At 35.4% G+C, this 24,572-nt stretch overlaps 1 protein-coding gene across 2 annotated transcripts; it reads left to right on the top strand.

Moving 5' to 3' along the window:
- The first annotated feature begins 4,560 nt into the window (after positions 1 to 4,560).
- Positions 4,561 to 24,357, top strand: LOC104100264 (protein EXPORTIN 1A). 2 transcript variants are annotated; one of them, XM_009607464.4, is made up of 32 exons: positions 4,561 to 5,043; positions 7,302 to 7,418; positions 7,946 to 8,038; positions 8,160 to 8,231; positions 8,388 to 8,495; positions 8,575 to 8,657; positions 9,395 to 9,533; positions 9,654 to 9,722; positions 9,819 to 9,896; positions 11,519 to 11,581; positions 11,657 to 11,701; positions 11,821 to 11,928; positions 12,003 to 12,101; positions 12,184 to 12,390; positions 12,568 to 12,627; positions 13,198 to 13,308; positions 13,595 to 13,692; positions 13,874 to 13,982; positions 14,457 to 14,522; positions 14,624 to 14,722; positions 15,030 to 15,110; positions 15,290 to 15,379; positions 16,355 to 16,440; positions 16,552 to 16,632; positions 16,709 to 16,891; positions 17,935 to 18,001; positions 18,534 to 18,644; positions 18,802 to 18,909; positions 18,988 to 19,125; positions 19,198 to 19,335; positions 19,424 to 19,528; positions 23,778 to 24,357. In XM_009607464.4, the coding sequence occupies exons 1-32, from the start codon at positions 4,945 to 4,947 to the stop codon at positions 23,898 to 23,900; spliced, it is 3,234 nt and encodes a 1,077-aa protein (XP_009605759.1). In that variant the 5' UTR covers positions 4,561 to 4,944; the 3' UTR covers positions 23,901 to 24,357. The 2 variants fall into 2 exon arrangements, with proteins under 2 accessions (XP_009605759.1, XP_009605760.1); XM_009607465.4 differs by having other exon boundaries at positions 4,567 to 5,043; positions 12,187 to 12,390.
- The last annotated feature ends 215 nt before the right edge of the window (positions 24,358 to 24,572 follow it).

The raw sequence follows: 24,572 nt of genomic DNA, 5'->3' as shown, positions 1-24,572 counted from the left end.
TTCTTCTTCTTTAGTTTTTTCCCTTATGTGAGACATTTCAGGGGAAATAACAATTTTGTTATTCTTTTATAACTCACACAATGGGAATATATAGCAGTTTATCTGCCAGAGCTTAGACTATATGATTTTGCTCTTTCCCATACAATAGAATAGGAAAAACACTTGATAACAAAGCACTTACTTAGGACTGCACGTGAATTAGCATTTATGGAAAAAGATGACAGTATTAGGAATACAAATACAAGCAAAAAACAGTTTAACTGAAATGTTCTACTATCTGATTTAATTTGTATGATATTCTATATGTTTTTAACGTTTTTGAAACGTTTGGCCCTATTATTTATAATTTTCAGATTTGGAACTTTACGTAATATCTTTATACCAAACTAACATTTCGACCATTGTGTTAATATCTTTATTCTATTGTTACCAAACATAATATAAAGTCAAAACTAACGTATTGTCTATAAAATGTATCCCCTTGTTCAATAAAATGTGATGAATAGAATATTGTCTATGTGAAAATGAGGGTATACTACAAACACTAATAAAGAATAGAATACTAAGGATTTGTTTTGGTAATAACTGCGAAATATTACCATACAAAAACAAAAATTTAATACACCTAGAGAGCACCTCTCGATCACCTTCTAGGAAGAGTATTATGTCGATATAATAGAATACCATCAGTACTAAAAAGAGGAATTTTCTAAATCACTACAATTTAGAGCCTAATTATCATATGCACCTACAGTTTGTCTAATTATCATCTATAGTTATTGTTTAGTTGTTACCGGTTTGTATCACTTGTATTCAGACGCGCAACGAGTATAGCTTATATCAACTGTATTCCTTCGCGCACGAATACAATCTGTATCAACGAACACAACCTATATCAAATGTATTCTTTCACGCAATGAATATAACATGTATCGAATGAACACAATTTGTATTAACCTTATGTGTTCACGTAACGAATAAAACCAAGGCAAAATACAGGAGTGTGTACAAAGAATATTGTATTCGGGGTGGTTTAACAAATTGAGCTAAGAGAGCTTGTTGCTCTATTAATTCAGTTCAAAACAATTGATCTCTTGTTTCAGTATTATAGGTAGATTTGCTATAAAGATCAAATATAACTACGAATGAGTATATGTTTATTGTATCACGTAATTTTTCCTACTAAACAATGGTTAAGAGACCAATTCATAACTTCATACCAATAGTGTAATTATGGCCAATATTTGGCTAATGGAGTCCATCTCATATAAGCATAAGTATCTTTGCAAAGTGTAGACTTTGTTGACAATATTCTTTAGGACCCAAAAATATTGCATTATGTGGTGGATATCATTTGCACAAGTTGTATCTCTTCTTTTACACCTAAGAGGCCAAGACTTTTTTGCCCATAAAAGGGAAGGTAATTAGTTCATTTTAGACACATCAACAAGACTTGAGTCTTCATTTCTTGTTTCTTCCTTTATTAAGAGTGTTTTGTACGAGAGTTAAGTGTTGGGAAGCACTTGTGTGAACCCTTTCTTTGGAGTGATCTTGTGCGGTTATTTTCTTAGGGTATTTGGGATTAATTAGAGTGTTTACTCTAATTTTGTACTCTTATTGTTATAGTAAATTGCTCATCTCCACTTGTGGACGTAGATCACTTTGACCGAACCACGTTAACTTTGTGTTTTCTTTATCTACTTTAATTGTCGTTGTTATCAACTTCCATTGTCTTTGTTATTGTCATTATACCGTTGTTTGGCTAAATTTCGCACTATCCGGGTTCCCGATCCTAACAAATTGGTATCAGAGCCGAATCTAACCGGGTTAGTTTTAATAGCCAAAATGACTATAACAAAGATCTATGTTGAGAAATTTGACCGAAGTGCAAACTTCGGAATGTGGCAATCAAAAATATAAGTTATCCTAATTCAAGATGGCTTAGACTTGTCGTTGCAAGGAAAGGAGAAGAAGTCGGATAAAGTGACGGACGAAGAGTTTGCCATCATAGACAAAAAGGCAAAAACAGGTATCATTTTAAATCTCTCAAATGAGGTTTTACGTGAAGTTTCTATAGAAACCACAGCTAAAGGCATGTGAGAAAAAATAAAAACCTTATATATGAAGAGGACGGTGGAAAATAGACTTTACCTGAAGGAAAAGCTTTATACAATTCGTATGGGTGAAGGTACCTCTATTCTCTCTCATCTTGACACCTTTGATTCCATTCTTATGGATTTGAGTAATATAGATGCTGAAATTAAAGATGAGGATCAAGCCGTGTTACTGCTTTGTTCTCTACCCTCACCTCTTAAGCATATAAGAGATACTATGCTTTATGCAAAGGATAATATCTCTTATAAGGATATTAAATCTATTTTAAAATTAAAAGAACAAATAGATAGTGATATTACTAGGGAAGCTAGTGGAACTCAAGCGGAAGTAGGCTTGTTTGTTATGGGCAAATCCGACTCCATATCCAGATACAATAATTTAGAGTGTCGCTATTGTCATAAGAAAGGTCACACTATCTCTGAATGCTATAAGCTGAAAAATAAAGAAAAACATAAGGAAAGGAAAACTGAACACAAAAATACTGGCATTGCCGAAGCAAGTGTGGCTGTTGATGAGACTGAGGGAACTATTTTTTTAGCAACTAATAATAGTTTCAAATCTAACAATGAGTGAATTTTAGATCCGGGTTATTCTTATCATATGTGTCATAATCAGTATTTATTTACCACATATGAATCTATTGGAGGTGGAGTTGTCTTGATAGGCAACAATGCTGCCTGCAAAGTTTTTGGAAAAGGTACAGTCTGAATCAAAATGCACGATGGTGTGGTGAGAATTCTCACTGATGTTAGACATGTTCCTGACTTGAAAAACAATCTCATCTCTTTGGGCACTCTAAAATCTCTTGGGTGCAAGTACACAGGTGAAGGTGGAGTTCTGAAAGTTTCTCATGGTGCTCTTGTGATCATGAAAGCACACAGATCTGGTTCGTTGTATACTTTATTGGGATCCACTGTTATAGGCCTTACTACAGTTTCGGTATCGAATAACTTGTCTGATTTTGATGGCATTAAATTTTGACATATGCCCATTGGGGCTTTTGCGGAGAAGGTGGAGAAAATTTACTATTTCAGCTAAAATTAGACCAAGGTGGAGATTTATAATTATGGCCAATATTTTGGCTAATGGAGTCCATCTCATATAAGCATAAACATCTTTGCAAAGTGTGGACTTTGTTGGCAATATTCTTTGGTACCCAAAAATATTGCATTATGTGGTGGACATCATTTGCACAAGTTGTATCTTTTCTTTTACATCTAAGAGGCCAAGATTTTTTTGCCTATAAAAGGGAAGACAATTAGTTCATTTTAGACACACTAACAAGACTTGAGTCTTCATTTCTTATTTCTTCATTTATTCCTTTATTAAGAGTGTTTTGTATGAAAGTTAAGTGTTGGGAAGCACTTGTGTGAATCCTTTCTTTGGAGTGATCTTGTGACGTTATTCTCTTAGGGTATTTGGGATTAATTAGAGCGTTTACTTTAATTTTGTACTCTCTTTTATACTCTTATTGTTATAGTAAATTGCTTCTCTCCGCTTGTGGACGTAGGTCACTTTGACCGAACCATGTTAAATTTGTGTCTTCTTTATCTACTTTAATTATCGTTGTTACCAACTTCAATTGTCTTTGTTATTGTCATTATACCGTTGTTTGGCTAAAATTCGCACTGTCCGGGTTCCCGATCCTAACAAATAGGAAAACTACATTTCATATATGATCGATAATGTCAAAAAGATTTATATTGATCAAATAACGCGATTACTTTCCTATCATACTTAATAGTTACCATACCACAAGCATGAAACGTGATAAAATTTTATTGTGAAACACTCGCTCTCGCAATTCTAATCGTAACCTCTAAATCACATACAATCCTATTATCTTTGAGTGTAGATTGCTGATTCAAAGAATGAATATAATATCATTCAAGCACAACTACAGGGAGCAAAGTAGATCTTTTGGCAAAACAAGGAATCAAGAAGGAAGTTTTTGAAAAATTGACCATGTTCGTAGTTCCTGAGTGATTGCAAATGAAGCATTTTTGGCAATATTCTAGGAAGTACATTTACTAGACATATTACGGATTGTAAATTTGTAATATTAGCGGCCTAAATACAGTGGCTCAGTACCCGGATTTGATGGGGAATTCTAGCATTCCCTTTGTTGTACCTATTCAAACAGTTTAACTAATCTATGCATGCATCCCTTTAACCAAAAAAAAAAAAAAATCTCTAGAATCACACACCAAAGGTCCAAAACCAATGAAAAACAACCTAAAAGAAAAAAAGAAGAGTGAAACAGAAACTCCACTTTCACTGTTAAGTGTTCACTATTGGGAATGTGAGTGGGGCAATACCCTCATTTTCCCTCTTTTCCCCCTTTCCATATAAAAGCCAAAGCGGGGGACATTGCGGTACTCAAACCAGTCGCAACTCCCAAAACTTTGCCTCCTTGTTTTTCTAATTTCCCCTTTCACTAACCCTTTTTAAAAAAAAAAAAAAAAAACACGTAAAAAACGCTCCTCGCGCACACACTAATTATAAAAGGGAGGGAGGAGGGAAAAGCGCTTAAAATATTATTTCCCGAAGCCCCTATTTTATCTCTTTTTGTTTAGTACGTTTTGTTATTACTCCCCTCTAGTCTCTAGAAGACTGTTTCTGCTTCAAATTGAAGCTGTCTCTGTGTTTTTTCCTTTTTTGGCCTCTTTCTTCTAGAACTTAGCTTCAAAATCCCCACAACTTTGAACAGACTTAAGATTGAGCGCTCACGTTTTTTGCTAGGGTTTTTGTCCACATCTCTCTGTTTCTAGGGTTTTTGAACTGGACTGTTGATTTCTAGGGTTTATCACTCATTCATCTTTTCTCTCCATGGCGGCGGATAAGCTTAGAGATTTGAGTCAGCCTATTGATGTTTCGTTGCTCGACGCCACTGTTGCCGCTTTCTATGGCACCGGATCTAAGGAAGAGGTGAGAACTATTTGCCTTCTCTCCCAATTTGTCTAATTTTCTCCAGTTCATTTGCGTGACAATCTATTCCCCCTTACAATTGCTGGTTGATTTTGTTTTCAATTGCGTGGGACGCCAATTACTTTTCTGACTCGGTTGTTGAAAGTTTTCTGATTGCTAGTGTTTAGCTGAACAGTTTTACTTCGTTCTAAATTGGAAAATTGGCTCAACGAAGATAAATTTGTTACTTTACTGATTTTATGGTGCTATAAGTTCTACGGTTGGCTTTTAATTGGTTTCAAGGAAGCGTCACTTCCTTTCTTAAACTTGAAGATTTGTATTGCTTACGCCAGCCATTCCTATAGCTTTTCTCTAATTTTTTTAATTTAACTCATTGTTGTTATTCAAGATATTGACTTCTGTCCAATTCCTAAGGACTCTTAGTTTCAGAGGTCTGGAATATACATTGTTACCATTCTTTATTCTCACCACAAGTTAAAAAAAAAAGGAAAACGTGAGAGAAAACTGAAGGAAAGGGGAAAAGGCCCCACCTAAATACGCGGGCATGTTAAGAGGAGAAGTATAGAAGCCCCAGTCAGAAGGTGCGAGAGGTTAGCCTTAGTGGGTATCATGAGGGGTAGAGGTATGCCTAAAAAGTCTTGGGGATGTTATTAGGCGGGACATGGCGCAGCTTGAGTTGACTGAGGACATGGCGAAGCTTGAGTTGACTGAGGACATGGCGTAGCTTGAGTTGACTAAGGACATGGCCATAGATAGGAGGGTGTGGAGGTCGAGGATTATGGTAGAAGGCTAGTAGGTAGTCGAGCGTATCTCTTTGTCTTTCCCAGTTCGCTAGTATTAGTATTAGTATAATATCCTTTTATTCATAGATTGCTATTACTACCTAGAGTTTAACTGCTTTCTCGGCTTCAATATTTTTATCTTGTTGTTATTTCTTATTGTTGCCATTACTTTTGTCATCCGTTCTCCAGCCGAGGGTCTATCGGAAACAGCCTCTCTGTCCTTCTAGGGTAGGGGTAAGGCTGCCTACATCTTACCCTCCCCACACCCCACTTGTGGGAAAATACTGGGCTTGTGGTTGTTGTTGTTATCTTGAAGATAGATAGATAGTGGCATATTGGAAGGATTCTCAATCCTGATATGTGGATACGGAAAAATGCAATTAACTCTGCGGTTATTCAGTATGACACTAATTAGTAATTACCCAGTTGGTGTATATTGCCAGGCTGCTGCTAGAACACTTAAAAAGATGACCTACTGCATTCTATTCAGGATCATTTAAATGCTTTTCATACCCGTAGATTCACCAATTGGATAATGGGGTCTGTATTCTGTGAATTAGTAAGTATCAGATTTGGAAAAAAATGTTAAATATCATTAATGAGTGTTTAGTGTGAATAACAATTCAGTTAGGCAGTGTTAATTGTCCGTAGTTATAACAAGTATGTTAAGCAGTTACTGTTCGGTGCAGCAATTATTATTATTATTTTTTTGAATTCTAGGATTTGTGGTAGACCAGTCAAAGCAGTGTATCAACAAGCCTTAAATAGTGATGCTTCACGGAGACAGTTGTCTAATTCTGAGTTATTTCATGTCGTTGAAATGTATTACGATTGTGACTGTTTCTATTGATCAGCTGATAATGCCTTAAAAAACATCATTTTAGCTGGACTTATGGTTTACATGGAATTAACAAAGAAACAGGATGCGCGAAAGGGAATGATAGGTATAGTTGCATACACTAAAGGGTTTACTTTGAGGGCTGGAACTCGCAAAATCTTGTTCATGTTGCTAGCCATATTACAAGAAAATCTCAAAGACTCCTTATCAAAAAAAGAAAAGAAAATCTCAAAGACTGGAAAATAATAATAGTGGTAACTGATAGAAAATTCCATCTGGTATTTGATGTGACTTTTACATCTGCTTTCTTTTTGGAACCAGATATTTACGAGGACCTCTCTATTCTCTGATAGACTCGGAAGAAAAGAAACCTCAAGTATTTGTTGTTCCACGTTAGACATGTAGATTATAAATTAAAATTTATGTGGATAAATGGGAACTTCGGAGATGAACAATTATTGAGAATAAACAACAGAAGATGACTTACCCCCAAAGGATCACATCTATAGCTTGTCTGATGATGTGCTATGTCATCATCACTGATGATTCCCTTTTTTGGACGCATATACCTAGCTTTAGAAAGATTTGTTTTGCTTTTGCTCTTTTGGTAAGTATGTACTAAATTTATTGCTTTGCAGCGGGCTGCAGCTGACCACATTTTGCGCGATTTGCAAAATAACCCAGATATGTGGCTGCAAGTGGTTCACATTCTATCGAGCACTCAAAGCCTGAATACTAAGTTTTTCGCTTTGCAGGTCAGTTTTACAGTGTTTTTTTTGTGAAGTTTGACTTACGGCTATGACTTTTTTTTTTAAATTTTTAGTTTGGTGTTTAAATTAGAATAGGATTGTTTAACGCAACCGTCATACTATCATTAATGTTTTCTCTTATAAGTGTGACTTTGACTGATGTTGTACTGGCGAAAAAAGTAATTCATGTATTAATTTCTCATGATTTAAGATGAGAGCTTAAGTTCAGGAATTATACTTGGACATTGGAGAGATAAAGGAGGGCTGACAATCCAAATACCTTTTTTTAAAAATGGGAATTTGAATTGAGTTATCTAGTTTCGAGGAAAAAAAATTGAAACAGATGCTAAAGTTATGTGTTTTAATATTGATTGGTTACGATAGAGATGTTGATAGGTGGCATTTACCGTGTAACTGCCCAAAATAAAAAAATAACTGTTCTTTTGGCTCACTTCGTTGTCTTTGTTTGTTTGCGGTTTTTGATATATATGGCAGGAAACCGAGTAAAATACTTGACTGGCTTCACCCTGCAGGTTCTAGAAGGTGTTATAAAGTATAGATGGAATGCATTGCCAGTCGAACAACGAGATGGAATGAAAAACTATATATCTGAAGTTATTGTGAAGGTATAACTACATAATTCTTGTCATTTTTCTCTTTAAGTTATTGAGGATCTTGAATTGAATATTTCATTCCAATGGATTTTATTATCCGTTACATTTATGCATATCCATATATGGATCTCAGCTTTCCAGTGATGAAGCATCTCTTCGGCGGGAAAAGCTGTATATTAGCAAGCTAAACATAACATTGGTTCAGGTACTCTTAATACACAAAGCTCTCTCTCTCTCTCTCTCTCTCTCTCTCTCTCTCTCTTGGTGATTGCAAGTGATGGGACTGATTGTGACTCAAGATACACATGAAGTTGAAATGTCTTACAGAAATTATCTTTTTCTTGTGAATTTGTATTTTCAGATTTTGAAGCATGAGTGGCCTGCAAGATGGAGAAGCTTCATTCCTGACTTAGTTGCAGCCGCAAAGACAAGCGAAACTATATGTGAAAACTGCATGGCCATATTGAAGGTTCCTCTACATTCCATTTCCATCTTCCAGTGAAAACATTAGAATGTACACCTTGATAACTTGAAACACTATTCTTCAGCTTCTAAGCGAGGAAGTTTTTGATTTCTCGAGGGGTGAAATGACTCAACAAAAGATTAAGGAGCTCAAACAATCTTTAAACAGGTACAACTCCTGATTTATATGAGTTGTTTCCTGATACATTTTTTCATGTTTGTGATTTTCGACATAAGATTGTTTGATTTATAGGACTCTGAAAAACTAGCTTTTTGACATACTGATGTTGAATAGTGTCTAGAATTTGCCATCAAGTCGGGCCTTGGCTAAAGTTTTGAAGCTGCGGTATAAAAGAGAAGTAATTCAATAGAATTATGCAAATGGTAGAGAAATCCGAAACAGTTTGTTTGGCTGCTATAGAAAATAGGATAGAGTTATAACTGTTTTAGTGTGAGACTTTGTGGGCACAGGCGAAAATGTTTCGCCATTCTATTTTTTTCCCTTCACGAAAGAAGAAGATTTTATGCATAAATTTATCTTTTTCACCCCTTAATGCATACATTTGTATCTTTCTGTGATTAAATACTATTTTCTTCTTTTCGATTGTATTAGTCACTTGTTTTATAAACATAACACTTGTTCTTCCCTGCTAATTTTTATTTTTATTTTTCTCTTATTTGTTTTTCAAACATTCAATGCGATTAAAACCTGTTTATTTCTTCTATGCTTGGGTAATATCAGTCGGTTTTGAGAATTAAAAGAACCTATACACTGTATGAATTGCGGAGCTCCTTTTATCATTTTGAAGCCGAAGGTCTTTTATATAAGCATTATTTACATATTAGTTTATAACGAATTCTATTTAGACTTATCTTTTCTAAAGTGTTGGTTTTCTTTATTTACAGCGAGTTTCAACTCATCCATGAGCTATGCTTGTATGTGCTATCAGCATCCCAAAGAACCGAGCTCATCAGGGCTACTCTTGCTACACTCCATGCTTTCCTTTCATGGATTCCACTTGGCTATATTTTTGAATCAACACTGGTTCGTATTACTCAGCTGCTTATTATTTATCTTTTTGATTGAAGCATGTCTACAATTTATTGTTTCAATACAGATTGTGTTTGAGAGGTGCTGTCTGACCTTTGTCTCTTCATATTACAGCTGGAAACCCTGCTTAAACTTTTCCCCATGCCAGCTTATCGCAACCTCACACTTCAGTGTCTAACAGAGGTATATTATGACAAGATCTCTAGTAGAGTTTCTTCTAACAATTAAATCAATCCAAATTGATTCAGTATACTGTTGGTTGCTGTTTTAATATGACAGGTTGCTGCCCTTAATTTTGGGGAGTTTTATAACGACCAGTACGTCAAGAAGTACACCATATTCATGGTGCAGTTGCAGGTGGAGTTAAATTAATTCTTGATGTTGCGTTATGCTTTTTTAATTAGTTCAAGATGTACCAAGATGAAGGAAGTCTATGATTCTTAATTACATCTTTGTATTGTTGTATCTACACCCTCCATTCGCTTTTACTTTTGAAATGCTATCATTATTATGGGTATTATTGTAATACTTCATTTATTATTTCAAGGGGAGTGCAAAGTCCATTGTGGACAAGTAAAAATGAACGAGGGAATACTTTTTTTGCTTCTTTATAACGGCTGTCGGTGGAGTTGTATCTTTGGGTGTGGTACGGCCATTTGGTTTTACTCTGAAGCGAGGCTACCCTTCTCTTTGTTTCTCAATTGAGCCTTAAGAAATGTTCTCCTAGAATTGGTTGCTTGGTCTACACATGGATAGAAGTTATTAGAAGAATTACTAAACCTTCTGTAGGTATCAAATTTTGAATTGTTGTATGAATTGATGAGAGCAAGTGTCTTTTTCTCCATGTATTTCTGTAAAAGCAGCGCTCTTATGGTATTCCTATCCGTTTCTTTAGCAGTTAGCCAAATATATATCTATGTTTAAAGTTTCCTGTGAGCTTTGAAGGTTGTGGTTGACCTTGTACCGAATGCATGGTCTTCTTCTAATAAATTTGAAAATTTTAAAGGTGAAAGTTAGTCTCATGAAAACCTTTGTGTAGAACATTCAATCACTGACATACTGCAAACAAAATTTCATTATAGGAATAGCGGACAGTATTGATGCATTATGTTTGGAAGTTGAATTATTTGGATGATCTGGTGTGGTCCGAGGCGAACTATATTTGTCTGTTGGTCCCTTACTATTTTGTATACCACATGTATACCAGTGCTTCCTCACATCTGTGAAATTATTACTTTATCAATAAGAGTTATGTAGTCCAGTCTATCGGAAACAGCCTCTCTACTCCTCCGGAGTAGGGGTAAGGTTTGCGTACACACTACCCTCCCCAGACCCCACTTGTGGGGTTCCACTGGGCTGCTGCTGTTGTTGTTGTTTATGTAGTCCAGTAGGTGCAAAGGGAATCTTTTAAATTTTCTCCAAGTCTAGACACTGGCTGAAAGCAACAACAACACGATCAACTTGCTGATTGCATACAGTTTGGTTGCTTTGATATCCGAGTTGGAATGTCCCTGTAAACTCAGTTGATTGAAGCAAAATGTCCAAACTTCAGCTGAACTTAATTCATCTGCCGTCCTAGGTGTTAATGTTGTTGATAGAAAGCAAAGGTGTTAAAACTCATTAGACTAGGTTATTGTTCTCTTGTTAACACAACTGAGGCCTCCTTTAAATTGCTTATACTAGTCTTCAATTGTGTCTTTCAGCAGATGCTATGATAAGTTTGAGTTTGCCTTTCGATTTAGATTAAGTAACACATCACGTTCAACTTGCTGATTGCATACAGTTTGGTTGCTTTGATATCTGAGTTGGAATGTCCCTGTAAACTCAGTTGATTGAAGCAAAATGTCCAAACTTGCAGCTGAACTTTATTCATTTGCTGTCCTAGGTGTTTATGTTGTTGATAGGACTTATTTAGTTATACCTTATTGTATTAGCTAACTATCTTTGTGCTTTTGTGCTTTTGTGCTTGTGACATCTAGACTATTCTTCCTCCCAACACAAACATTCCCGAGGCCTATGCAAATGGAAGCAATGAAGAGCAGGTTTGTTTGAGACAGTGAATGGTTAGTCTATTGTTGTATCAACATGTAACTAATGCTTCTCTTTCCTTTATCCAGGCATTCATTCAAAATCTGGCATTGTTTTTTACGTCATTTTTTAAGGCAAGCTTCTTTACTCTGTGTTAACTACATGACAGCTTTCACTTTGTAGTTGCTTATTGACAATATGACTTTGGACCGTAGTAGTCAGCATTGTGTCTGAGAAGCTACTTTGTATGCAGTCTCATATACGTGTGCTAGAAACATCACAAGAGAATATAAATGCCCTCCTGTTGGGACTTGAGTATCTTATCAACATCTCGTACGTGGATGACACAGAGGTTTTTAAGGTATTGTTCCACTGTTTATTCGTGATGGATACACTTTCTTGGAAGTGTCTGATTCCTAATGTGTGGTTTCACAGGTTTGCTTGGATTACTGGAATTCCTTAGTTCTTGAGTTGTTTGAAGCGCATCATAATCTTGACAATCCTGCAATGACTGCAAATATGATGGGGCTTCAAGTATGAGAAGTTACCTGTATCCTTGCTGACTAAAATTCTCCAAAAACAAACTGCTCATATGCAAGTTTTTGTGTTAATTAAGCAGATACCATTGCTTTCCGGTATGGCTGATGGTCTTGGAGCGCAACTTATGCAGAGGAGACAACTTTATGCTGGTCCAATGTCCAAATTGAGGTTACTTATGATATCTCGTATGGCAAAACCTGAAGAAGTTCTCATTGTTGAAGATGAAAATGGGAACATTGTCCGTGAAACTATGAAGGACAATGACGTCCTTGTGCAATACAAGGTATCTATCTTATTACAGAATAACCTGTTGAATTTGATTGACATTTTTAGGCTCCTCTTGTTTGATTGGAGTAAGATGCATGCTATATTTGGCAAAAGGCACTTTGCCTGATTCTTGTTTTGCAATGTTGTGTCTTTCCCCCCCTTTTTATGTGTTTAATGATGTCTGATGTTGCAGATCATGAGGGAAACTTTGATCTACTTGTCACATCTTGATCACGACGATACCGAAAAGCAGGTGCACTTCTTTTGAAGCCATCAACTTTGATATGACCTAAATAAATGTAGTCGAAGCAGCATGCTGAATTTTTGTGTAATTCGTATGGGCAACATTATTTTCACATTATACTTTTTTGGTTGGTTAATCGGCACCCAAGAAGTCTACTTTAGAAATAGCTGGTTTGGATGTGTTATTATTACTTTTCTCAATTATGGTGAGCGTATGGGTAATTGCTGGGGATTCATTAAGTCCTGATATGTTGTAGTTTTAGTCGAGATAATGATCCTATCCTTCTTTACTAACTCCTGGAAAGGAGGTTCTAACAATTTCAATTGTCTTCGGGTTAATTTGCAATTTGTTTTATACTTCAGCGACTTAGTTATGGTTGAGCTGTTCATTTGTTTATCTTCAACATATTTTCAAGTGACTGTTGCTAGTTGCTTCTGGCTTTGATGAACCTTTACTTTTCATTGGGTGTTGTTAATTATCATTTCTTTACTTTGACATGGTGTTTCTGAAAAGATTGTTTTATGGTCCGCAGCTATGTTTCGAGATTCATAATGTTTCCATATTCTTGTATCACTCCAGATGCTGAAGAAACTTAGCAAACAACTCAATGGGGAGGATTGGTCATGGAACAATCTAAATACATTATGTTGGGCAATTGGGTCCATATCTGGGTCGATGCTGGAAGAGCAGGTATGCTTATAATAGTTTGTTTTATGTAGTTATTAACCAAATTACATGATTTTCACTGAGGCTCACAACTATATTTTGGCTGTGCAACTTTCTTGCTTAGCCCTCACACAAGATATGTCCTAAGTGTTGTTGCATGCTGTCATTTTTTGGTAAAGTTTTGCTTTATGTTCTTCTGTGTGCATCACTATTTTCTTGCATTGAACCAAGCAATATGACTTAGATCTTTTGTATCATTTGCATACTAAGATCTTGAATTTTCACATTTTCCTTGTGTTCACTTTGGCAGGAGAACAGATTTCTTGTCATGGTGATACGCGATTTGCTAAACCTATGTGAAATCACCAAAGGGAAAGACAACAAAGCTGTAATTGCAAGTAATATAATGTATGGATGCGATCTCATTGTTGTCTGCCAGTTCTATTCTCTTGCCAGAATTTTCAATTCTCGTGCTTTATATTTACAAATCTGATCTTCCAGAATGTTGCTTATACTAAATTTGTTAAATGGTTGTATTGCCTACGGGTACACTGAATTCTTTTCATGGCTTGTGTTGATTAAATGCTAGGTATGTGGTTGGGCAATATCCTAGATTTTTGAGAGCTCATTGGAAGTTCTTGAAGACTGTTGTGAACAAATTGTTCGAGTTCATGCATGAAACACATCCTGGAGTGCAGGTTTGACTACTGATTAATGATTTGGCTACAAGTTACTGTTTTGCTGTTTATCCTTATTTAGAAGTTTTTTTTCCCACTCAAATTACTGATTGGTTGGTTCACAAATCACCAATTGTTGTGCTGGCGCTTATGACTTGGTGATCGTTTGGGATGTCCTATGGAATAATGTCATATGGTATCAGGAATCAGATGTCTTTTTGTTATTAGTATTGGCCTCTAAATAAATTATCAAATGACTTACATATGAGTTGAGTTGCCACACACACCCTCCACACCCACCCACCCCCCCCCCCCCCCCTTTTTTTTTTTTTTCCGGGTAGTGTGGGTGGGGAGGGGTTAGAGTGCATGGTACTTATTTCACCTTTTGGCCTAGAAAACTGCACTGCAATAAACTATTTTCTTGTGCTTATATGCTATGGTTCATTGTCATGGCTTCATTTCTGTTCCTGATGACCTTTTGTCTCTGCTCTCTAGGATATGGCCTGTGATACATTTTTGAAAATCGTTCAGAAGTGCAAGCGCAAGTTTGTTGTAGTCCAGGTAAGAGAATTGTTTGTTAATAGCATCAGTTTTTATGACGATACAAGAGTTACAAAATGACTTAACACTGATCTTGTACTGACCACTATCCTTGTTCTCAGGTTGGAGAAAATGAGCCATTTGTCTCGGAGCTCCTAACCACTCTCCCGACAACTATTGCAGATTTAGAACCTCATCAGATTCATGCCTTCTACGAATCTGTAAGAGTTTTTTTGTTCGAAAGAATATACTTCATTTCGTTTTACTTGTTTCCTTAGATGTATTGTATTCACTATGTCTTATTCTATATATCAAGGGGTACAGAGTTAGGAAATAAAGATACTTTCGTTACATACTTGAATTCATTATTGGTAAAATGGGGAGTTTAAAATTAAAGAGTTTCCAAATATGGGAAGGTGTACATTTTTCCGAAACAAACTAACAAGGAAAGAATGATATAACATTGAAAAGAGGGAGTAGTACTTTATCTTTATTACTGAAAGGTGGGGTTCTATATCATTTTGTTAGGTTGGTCAAATGATTCAAGCAGAGCCTGATCCCCCCAAAAGAGATGAGTATCTGCAGAGGTTGATGGTGCTTCCAAATCAGGTATTTACCTATGGTCTAGATAAGATGTATTTGGGTGGTGCTATCTATTTCTTTATTTGTTTATTTATATTTTTTTGTGTATTAATATCTGGCTTTTGCGTTCGTTAAATGCGCCACATAACAATACGTGGAGTATACACTGCATATTATTTTGGCTTACGAACATATACTTTTTACAGAGATGGACTGAAATTATAGGACAGGCACGACAAAGCGTGGACTATCTTAAAGATCAAGATGTTATCCGAGCTGTGCTAAATATATTGCAGGTTACCTTTTATAGATGATAAATTCTTAAGCTCTTTCTGTAAATGTATAAGTTGGCATGCGCTTGTGATTTTGTTTTTTCCTTTCGCCTTCTTTCTCTTCTCATTGTAGTTACTCACAAAGTCTTGCGAGTTGCCAGAGTAAGGAAGAAGCCGGGGGCAGGGACAAGTATCCCAACCGACTGCTTTCTACTTCCAATAGGCCATGAACTGGATCAGATCATTTTCAGCGAGTCCATAAGAAGTGTTCCATGCTCTTTAATAGTCATTTTTTATATAATCTTACTAGTGCTATCAAATCTTTCAGGTTTAATTTTGGTGATTTACTTTTCTCCAAAATAGAAAATACTTTGGTGATTTAGACTTAAAGAAAGCGTGTGGTATGATATATGATCCTTTTCTCCTTATGCATGATCTGTTTGCACATTTGTCAGACCTCAGAAAATCATCCCAGTTTTAGTTTTACCGCATGTTAAATTTTCTACCTTGAATACTGTAGTCACAAAATGTGGTACACAGTTTGTCATGTCATTATGACAGGATATTAAATGGGACTTGCTAACACAAGCTGGCTAGTATACTTGGGGTTCTTAATGCAGGCCTCTCATTAGTACTATATGTTCCTTTTATTTTTTCTATGACAAACTTAGCAGGCACTTGGACCTGCATATTATTTGAAAATAATGAAATATTATTTGCAAATCAATGTTCATTCTATTTTGTCCATTATTCCAACTTTAACTTGAAATAGAGAATTTTGAAGTTGAGAAACTAGTTTGAGGAGTATTCTGAGCGTCAACCAATATGTCCAATCCGGATGCTGTGTTATTTTGAAATCACGTGGCTACTTCTGTGTGCTGGTCAGGGAGCTTTGATGATCTCCTATTTGGTTTTAAATGTTATCCTAGCAATGCCTTTTGCATAATATTCTCTTATTCTGAACATGAGTTTTTTTTTTTTTTTTTTTTTGCATTGCAGACTAATACAAGTGCTGCTAGCTCACTTGGGACTTATTTCTTACCTCAAATTACTCTCATCTTTTTGGACATGCTCAATGTTTATAGGTATGGATATCATATTTATTTGATTTTATGTTTTTTAAATATTTAGATGGCATCTTTATTATAAATATTTGGTGCTTTCTGATTTTTAATTGCGAACCTTTTCTGTTGCAGAATGTACAGTGAGCTTATATCTACAAGCATAGGACAAGGAGGGCCCTTTGCCTCAAGGACATCCATTGTGAAACTCTTGCGGTAGGTTCCAGTTTAGATTTCCCATTTTTTTTGCCAGCTTTAAGATGCATTTACTTACATGTGTCATATGTGGCAGCTCGGTAAAAAGGGAAACATTAAAGCTTATTGAAACATTTTTGGACAAGGCCGAAGATCAACCACATATCGGGAAGCAATTTGTGCCACCAATGATGGACCCAGTTTTAGGAGACTATGCAAGGAATGTGCCTGATGCTAGGGAATCTGAAGTTCTCTCGCTTTTTGCAACAATTATTAACAAGTAAGCTAACTGCCTCCAACTCCCAACTGGCACTAAGGATGGTCATCGGTCGCTTCGGTTGTCAATGTTATTGGTTCGGCATATCGGTTATCAGTTTATAAATATGCTAAACCGATAATCGAACCGATAAGATATCGGTTATCTGGTATCGGTTAGTCGGTTATCGATCCTTATCGGTTCAGTTATCGGTTTACCCGATAAGAATCAAAACACCCAAAAATTTTATGTTTTTATTATAGAAATCGCGATCATACTGTTTTGAGAAAGGAACTAAATTTTTGTTCTTAAGAAAGGATTAAATTTCAACTTTAGAAAAGAAAACTTTCTTTGCATTTAAAAATCCCGTGAATTATCTCAATTTTCAAAGTTATAAGTTAGTAGGAGTAAAGAAAAAGACATCAACAATTTAATCTTACTAACTATCTCACTGTGGGCGAGCATAATTCCTAGAAAAAAAATAAAATCCTAATCTTTTAAATGCTAAAGAATCGGTGCAAAAAAAGAAACAAATAGAAAAACTAAAAGTCTGAATAATTAATTCTTTAAAGTTTAAAACTAAAAATCTTAACTGAAAAAATTAATATGAGAAACTCAAAAAAGTTTAAAACTTACTCTAAGAATTAAGGTCTGAAGATGAAGAGTAACTGCTGAGAGAATTGAGAGAATGAAGCCGTACTTAATGGAAAATTATAAATTGATAAAGCTTATTGGGTTATCGGTTAAACCGTTAATAAAATTAGGCAAATCGAACCCAATAGTCAAATAATATTAAACCGTTACCAAGCTGTTTACTCAATAACCCGATATCGATAACCCAATAACATTTTGTCGGTTCGGGCTACCGGTTATACCCCATATATGCCCAGCCCTAACTGGCACTCAGCAGGACTGACAATTCATAAGTTGTGACTGTCTGCTCCATACATTAACTGACTGTCTTTGTAACACACAATGCGCTCAAGATTCCATGACTTTCTTTTGTGCACAATACTGTCCATATTCTTATGGTGCATTTGCTTCTGTATCTAACATTTTTTTGTTAGGTACAAGGGTGCTATGATTGAGGATGTCCCTCGCATTTTTGAAGCTGTTTTCCAGTGTACTCTGGAGGTTAGACACCCCCCCCCCCCCCCCCCCCCTTTTTTTTTTTTTTAAATTTATTCTGAGTTGATAAGTTTTATAATATTATATGTAGTCTCTTCTGTACTAAATATTCCCCAACGTTATGTAATTAAAATATATACTTATAAAGTACTTTTTTGATGATGTGTTTTCCTAATTTAACAATGCTGCATCTTCTCATAAATGTTATAGATGTATTCATTTAAATCTTTAATTTAGATGATACTATTCACCATCTTCATTCATTTGATTGCATGTTTCTTTGTTCTGCTACTTTTGCATCCTGTTTCTTGGTGACTAACTGCTTTTATCATCGTGGTTTTATTAGAGGTAACCTTTTGTTGACTGCCAAACAATTTTAACGGGTAGTAAGGTCATTATCATATGCCCTATCAGGGTGACTCAGCTGCAGACCTGTTATATGCTTTAGATATAATTTGGTTACTATAATAAACATTTGGGAAGCTCAGCATTGAGATGACACATGATCTGTTTGATGAATTCATTCTATGTATAACAGATGATTACAAAAAACTTTGAAGATTATCCAGAGCACCGGCTTAAGTTCTTTTCGTTACTTCGTGCAATTGCTACACATTGTTTTCCTGCTTTGATACGGCTGTCGAGCGAGGTATGTTTTTTTGCCTGCTCTTGGTATCTGTATGGACCACCAATTCTAATTTATGAAGCTTAGAATTCTTCAGAGATTTATTTATACGGTATCACATTTATTTTAGTGTCTGCATAAGCTTGTGCTGGATTTTCATAATGTACTGATTATTTTTCAGCAACTAAAACTTGTTATGGATTCTATAATATGGGCGTTTCGGCACACAGAGAGGAACATTGCTGAGACTGGACTTAATCTCTTGCTGGAAATGCTAAAAAATTTTCAGGTGCATCTTTATTGTTGGCCTTCCTATTGATTGTTAAATCTACGCGGTGGGGTTTAATAGTTTCTTCTTTCATGGCAGGCTTCTGAATTTGCTAACCAGTTTTATAGGACTTACTTTTTGACGATCGAGCAAGAAATTTTTGCTGTACTAACAGATACGTTTCATAAGCCTGGGTTTAAATTGCATGTATTGGTGCTACGGCATTTGTTTTGCCTGGTATGTGTCTAGCTAACAGATTGGTTTCCTATCTATACTTGCATTTTTTGTAACATAGTGATGTGATTCCAGGTGGAGTCTAGCATATTGACTGAGCCACTATGGGATGCATCAACAGTACCTTATCCATATCCAAATAATGCAATGTTTGTTCGTGAATACACCATTAAACTTCTTAGTACATCCTTCCCCAACATGACATCAGCTGAAGTATGACCATAAGTTTTACATAGTGTTTTTTCACCTAAATTTGTTTATAGTTTTTCTTTAGATGTTAATAATGCTTTGCTCTTTTCAGGTGACTCAGTTTGTCAGTGGGCTATTTGAGTCAACAAATGACCTTCCCACATTCAAGAATCACATAAGGGACTTCCTCGTTCAATCAAAAGAGTTCTCCTCTCAGGTTAGTGTTACTAGTAGACCATTTGTTTCCGAGCTTTATTGGTATGTCTTTTGTGGGGGAGGGGTTTTAAGTGGAGGTTTTCTATTTCTCTACCCTGCCCCTTATATACGTGCTCCAGAAGATCCAAACAGATTGTCATGCTTTAATTTTGGCATAATGGTACCCAGTTTCCTTGAAAAGAAAACTCATAAGATGTAGGACCCTACTTTCAATCTATTCATTACTCATTTTTCTCAAATTCTTCAAAAGTGTAAAAATCAGCGCATGAGTCACATGTTCCCACAAAAAATAAAAAATGGTTCACAATTTCGAAGTTATCTCTAATGTCTATGCTAGGTCATACTGAGACCATTTAAACAGGATGGAGTTACTAAGAAATTATCATGGATCTGATGAATTAAATTGTGTAGGGCTTTAGAATGTCTTTTTTTTTGTCATGGGTTAGCACTCGTGGTCCTTCTGTGAATTTCATATCAGCTTACATGCTAATTTTCTACCCTATGTCCACTAATTCATGTACCTTTAAATAATTCTTTGGCATAAACGTTTCTGAATTGAACTCTGTTTAGGTCGTATTGTGAGTTCCAGACAACCTGCTTGTTCATATCTCAAGTAGAGCTGTTTGGATGACTTGTGGAAAATGTTTTGTGAAAAAAAAACGTGCTTGGATAGTTGTTATTTTGAAGATCTCTGAGCATTTCTTGAGTGAATAACTTTTTTCTACGTAGTACCCTAAAACAACTTACTCAAATAACAATTCTTTGTAAAAACTGCTTTTATAAAACATCAACAAAAATGTGATTTCAGAAGCAATTTTTTTGCTGGATATCAAAAAGTTGCACAAACAAAAGCCATTAGTTTTAGAGCCGTTTGGATGACTTGTGGAAAAATTCTATGAAAAAATATTGGGAAAAAAAGCTTCTGAAAAAGAAACGTGCTTGGACATTTATAGTTATTTTTGAAGATCTCTGAGCATTTCTTGAATGGAACAACTTTTCTCTAAAAGGTACCGTAAAAACATTTTTTCGCAAAAACTTCTTTTGGAAAAAACTTAAAACAAAAACATGATTTCATAATCTCCTGTTACTGGATATCAAAAAGTTACACAATCAAAGTTCAGTAGTTTTATCCCCTTTCCTTCTGAAGTTTGATATATGTGGATTGCTTTCTCATGAGTCTGGGCTTAGTCTATTAAGGTTTTTGGTTCTTCAATCTTGGTCTTATAAGTATAACGTTCGAGAATGGCAATGAGCGGGGAGAAACCTTAGATGGGCATGGGCGAGTGGGTCAAAATTTATTTCCTGAAAATCTATAACAGGGCAAGATGGGTGGCAGGTTGTGAAATACTCAACCTAAACCGACTCAAATTAGCAAGCAATGTACAAAGTCTCTGGCTTTCACAGTTTGCAGCTTGAGGACCTTCTCATGGTTGGCTGCCTAAGTTAGAGCCCATTTGGTCATTTAGAAGTGCTTTTTGCAATATTTGATAAGCAAATGTTATTTGGCTAATCTTTCCAAAAAGTATTTTTGAGTATCAAATTACGAAAAAAGTACAGTAAGTGTTCAATTTACAATTGATATTATTTGTAAAAGAGAATTGTATTTATAAAATATAAAGTAAAAATATATATTAAAGATTTTAATGAATATAAAATATAGTTATCCAAAGAAATAATATTGCATATATGGCATTACTTATTGTTTACATGATGATTCAGACATATCAATATACATTGTTCAGTATAAACTAAAAACCCACTCCATAAATTCTATATAAAAGAAAGCTATATTTATAGCGGAGAGACTATTCCAAAGAAAAATAGGAGAAGAATAAAAAACGATAGAAAATAAGAAAAATGAAGAAATGGATGGTAGAAAGAAAAAAGTTAAATTAATGAGGGGATAATTTGGGAAATATAAATTTTCAGTAAGGATATTTTTGTGTTGAATTTTTTTTCTGCTTCTACTTCTCGGAAGAAGCTAGAATTTATTGCTTTTTTCCAAAAGCCGAAAAACTGCTTCTGCTGGTGCTCAAAAGCTAAGTTGCTCGGACTCTTCACTTTCAGTGCCGCACCCGTGTCGACACGACGGGGTGTGGGTATGGGTGTGGGATCCGTACCGGATCTGGTCAACCGATTTTGGGTACTTTGACCAAAATCAACGGAGAAATTTGGGATAGATACAATGATTTTTGAAAACAAATCAAAAGCTAGGGTGATATGGAAGAAAATGGAATACCTTGTATATATAAATTTCTATGTCAGTCCTTTTCCTTTTATCTCCTTCTAAAATTCTACTCTTGTTCAATATTTTCTCCTTCTCGGAATACCTTGTAAGTTTTTCACATAATGTCTCATAATTTAGACATATTTTTATAACTCTATTTTTAAATAATTGAATTATTTTTAGCCGAATCCCTGCACCCGTATTCGTACCTGGATCTGTACCCCCGAATCTTTAAATTTAGATCATGAAGGATTTGACCTCTAGATCCGCACCCGTATCGGACACCGCACCCGAGTCTGAGCAACTTAGCTCAAAAGCAACTTCCTTGTATTGGCCAAATGCCTTAAATATCCAAAAAAGTGCTTTTGGCTTCTTAAATTAGCCAAATGGGCTCTTAAACATCTATACAAACATGATTGTTCTTGTCATTTAGTTCTGGGAAGTTCTTGTCATGTCTAAGATTATGACATGATCTCGTCCAAGATTTTGGCATGATTGTTCTTCCGGCAAAGGGTGAAATATACCCATGTACTTTCGAAAATGGTCTAAGAATACCCCTCGTCATACTATTGGGCTATATATACCCTTCTCGTCATACTTTGGAACAAATATACCCTTATTTTGGATGGAGTGCCACGTGGCAGCGCCAGATGAAAAGACCTATTTTTTTTACCCGATCCGTTTTAAAAAACTCACCACCCGACCCGTTTTAAAATTCAGTTTTTTCAGTTTTTTTAAAGCATATATTTTGTAAAAACTGGAAATAAAGAAGGAATTTGCAATATATATATATTTAAGTCTTTTCAGTTTTTAAAGTATTTTTTTTTTGTAAAAATTGAAAAAACATTTTTTTTTTTGTAAAAACTGAAAAAAAAAACTCTCCTAAAGCAGTGGACTACATATGCATTAGTTTAAAAAAAATAAAAATATTTTGCAAAATCTTTTTTTCTTCATTTTTTACAAAAAAAAAATACTTTAAAAACTGAAAAATATATATTTTGTAAATTCTTTTTTTTTTCTTTTCAGTTTTTACAAAATATAGAATTTTCAGTTTTTTAAAGTATTTTTTTTTTTGTAAAAACTGGAAAAAAAAAAGACTTTGCAAAATATTTTCATTTTTTTAAAACTAATGCATATGTAGTCCACTGCTTTAGGAGTCTTTTTTTTTCAGTTTTTACAAAAAATATTTTTTTTTCCAGTTTTTACAAAAATATACTTTAAAAAAACTGAATTTTAAAACGGGTCGGGCGGTTGGTTTTTTAAAACGAATCGGGTAGAAAAAAAAGAAATGGGTCGTTTTCATCTGGTGCTGCCACGTGGCACCTCCATCCAAAATAAGGGTATATTTGTTCCAAAGTATGACGGGAAGGGTATATATAGCCCAATAGTATAACGAAGGGTATTTTTAGACCATTTTCGAAAGTACATGGGTATATTTGGCCTTTTGCCGTTCTTCAAAAAGCTTTAGCTTCTTCACAGCGACTTCCTCTTTCTTGTTGTACATGACCTATTAGCATCATTTGGAGGATACCAAAGATGCAACGCAGCAGGTTTGGATTCTATCTAGCCAAAACTGGAAAGAAAAAGCTCAAATGTTTGTTCTAGATTTCAAGAAATCACTTTCTGTGACACAATTCCCATTCTCAGTATTAAAAGAGCCATTTTCCATTCTAAGAAAATAAAATCGAAAAAGTGAAAAAATAAATAGAATATTATGAAGTGAAAAAACGAAAGAACATAAATGGGGCATGCCAGGGCAGGAGGCAAAATTATGGAAAAATGCTAAACGGGGCAGGGCTGGCGGGTTGGAATTTTAGGGGGGTTAAGGCTTGCCTATCCCGCCCTGCCCCATTTACATCCAAACTAATGTTTTTCTTTCCCTAGTAATGTTATTAACTAGCTTGTCATTTTTTTCCGTCTTTTGCTGTTCTTTGAACCACTTAATCCTGTTCAAAATAAAGATCTATCTTTTCCTTTGCTGGATTTTTGATATCCTCACTTGGATGCTTCATTTTTCTTGCAGGACAATAAGGACCTTTTTGCCGAGGAAGCAGCTGCTCAGAGAGAAAGGGAACGACAGCGAATGCTTTCTATTCCCGGTCTAATTGCACCTAATGAGATACAGGATGAAATGGTGGACTCATGAGATACAAAATGTCCACCATGTATTGATACTTCATTCCGTTTTATGCCCCTGGAGGTGGTGTGGGTGCTTGGAGTGTGTTATCACGAACTGTAGTGGCCAGCACATCCTATTTTAAAAGAATTTCTATCGTGTTGCGAAAATTCTCGGAGTAGTAGTGGAAGTGGTTTCTAGGACTCATGACAATGGTTCCAAGAAAAGGATTGGCTGGGTGTAGAGTAGTTAGATCCTAATCTAGGAGTACAGTGTGTTTATTGGACATTCATGGTTTCATTCGATATTGTAGTTTGTTAGAGTAGTTGATGGATTGTTGAATTGACATAATTCAGCCATTGAGAGTAGGTTTATTACGTATACATACAGGCATCGGCCAGTGGTGCAGAAATCATTTTTGTTTATTGGTGGAAACAACAGTGTATTTCTGGACTATACTCAGAAATATGATTTTTGGTTATTGGTATATGCGGTTTGTGGTTTGAAATGTATTAATGAAGGGCATCTATGAATTTTCAGCGAAGTTTAGGGATAATATTCTCTGTTTCATTACGGGAACATTACCGTTGGTTTTGCACAAAAGGAATAGAAAGGAATATAGGCACATGTGCTGAGTATTCTATTTTATTTGTTTTATTTTCGCTGGAATATAGACCACGCGTGGCTGCAGAAGACGCAGAC

Source organism: Nicotiana tomentosiformis, chromosome 3 (assembly GCF_000390325.3).
Source record: "Nicotiana tomentosiformis chromosome 3, ASM39032v3, whole genome shotgun sequence".
In the NCBI taxonomy this organism is placed as follows: domain Eukaryota; kingdom Viridiplantae; phylum Streptophyta; class Magnoliopsida; order Solanales; family Solanaceae; genus Nicotiana; species Nicotiana tomentosiformis.
The sequence above is the reverse complement of the archived record's forward strand: the minus strand, read 5'-3'. Positions and strand labels throughout refer to the sequence as shown.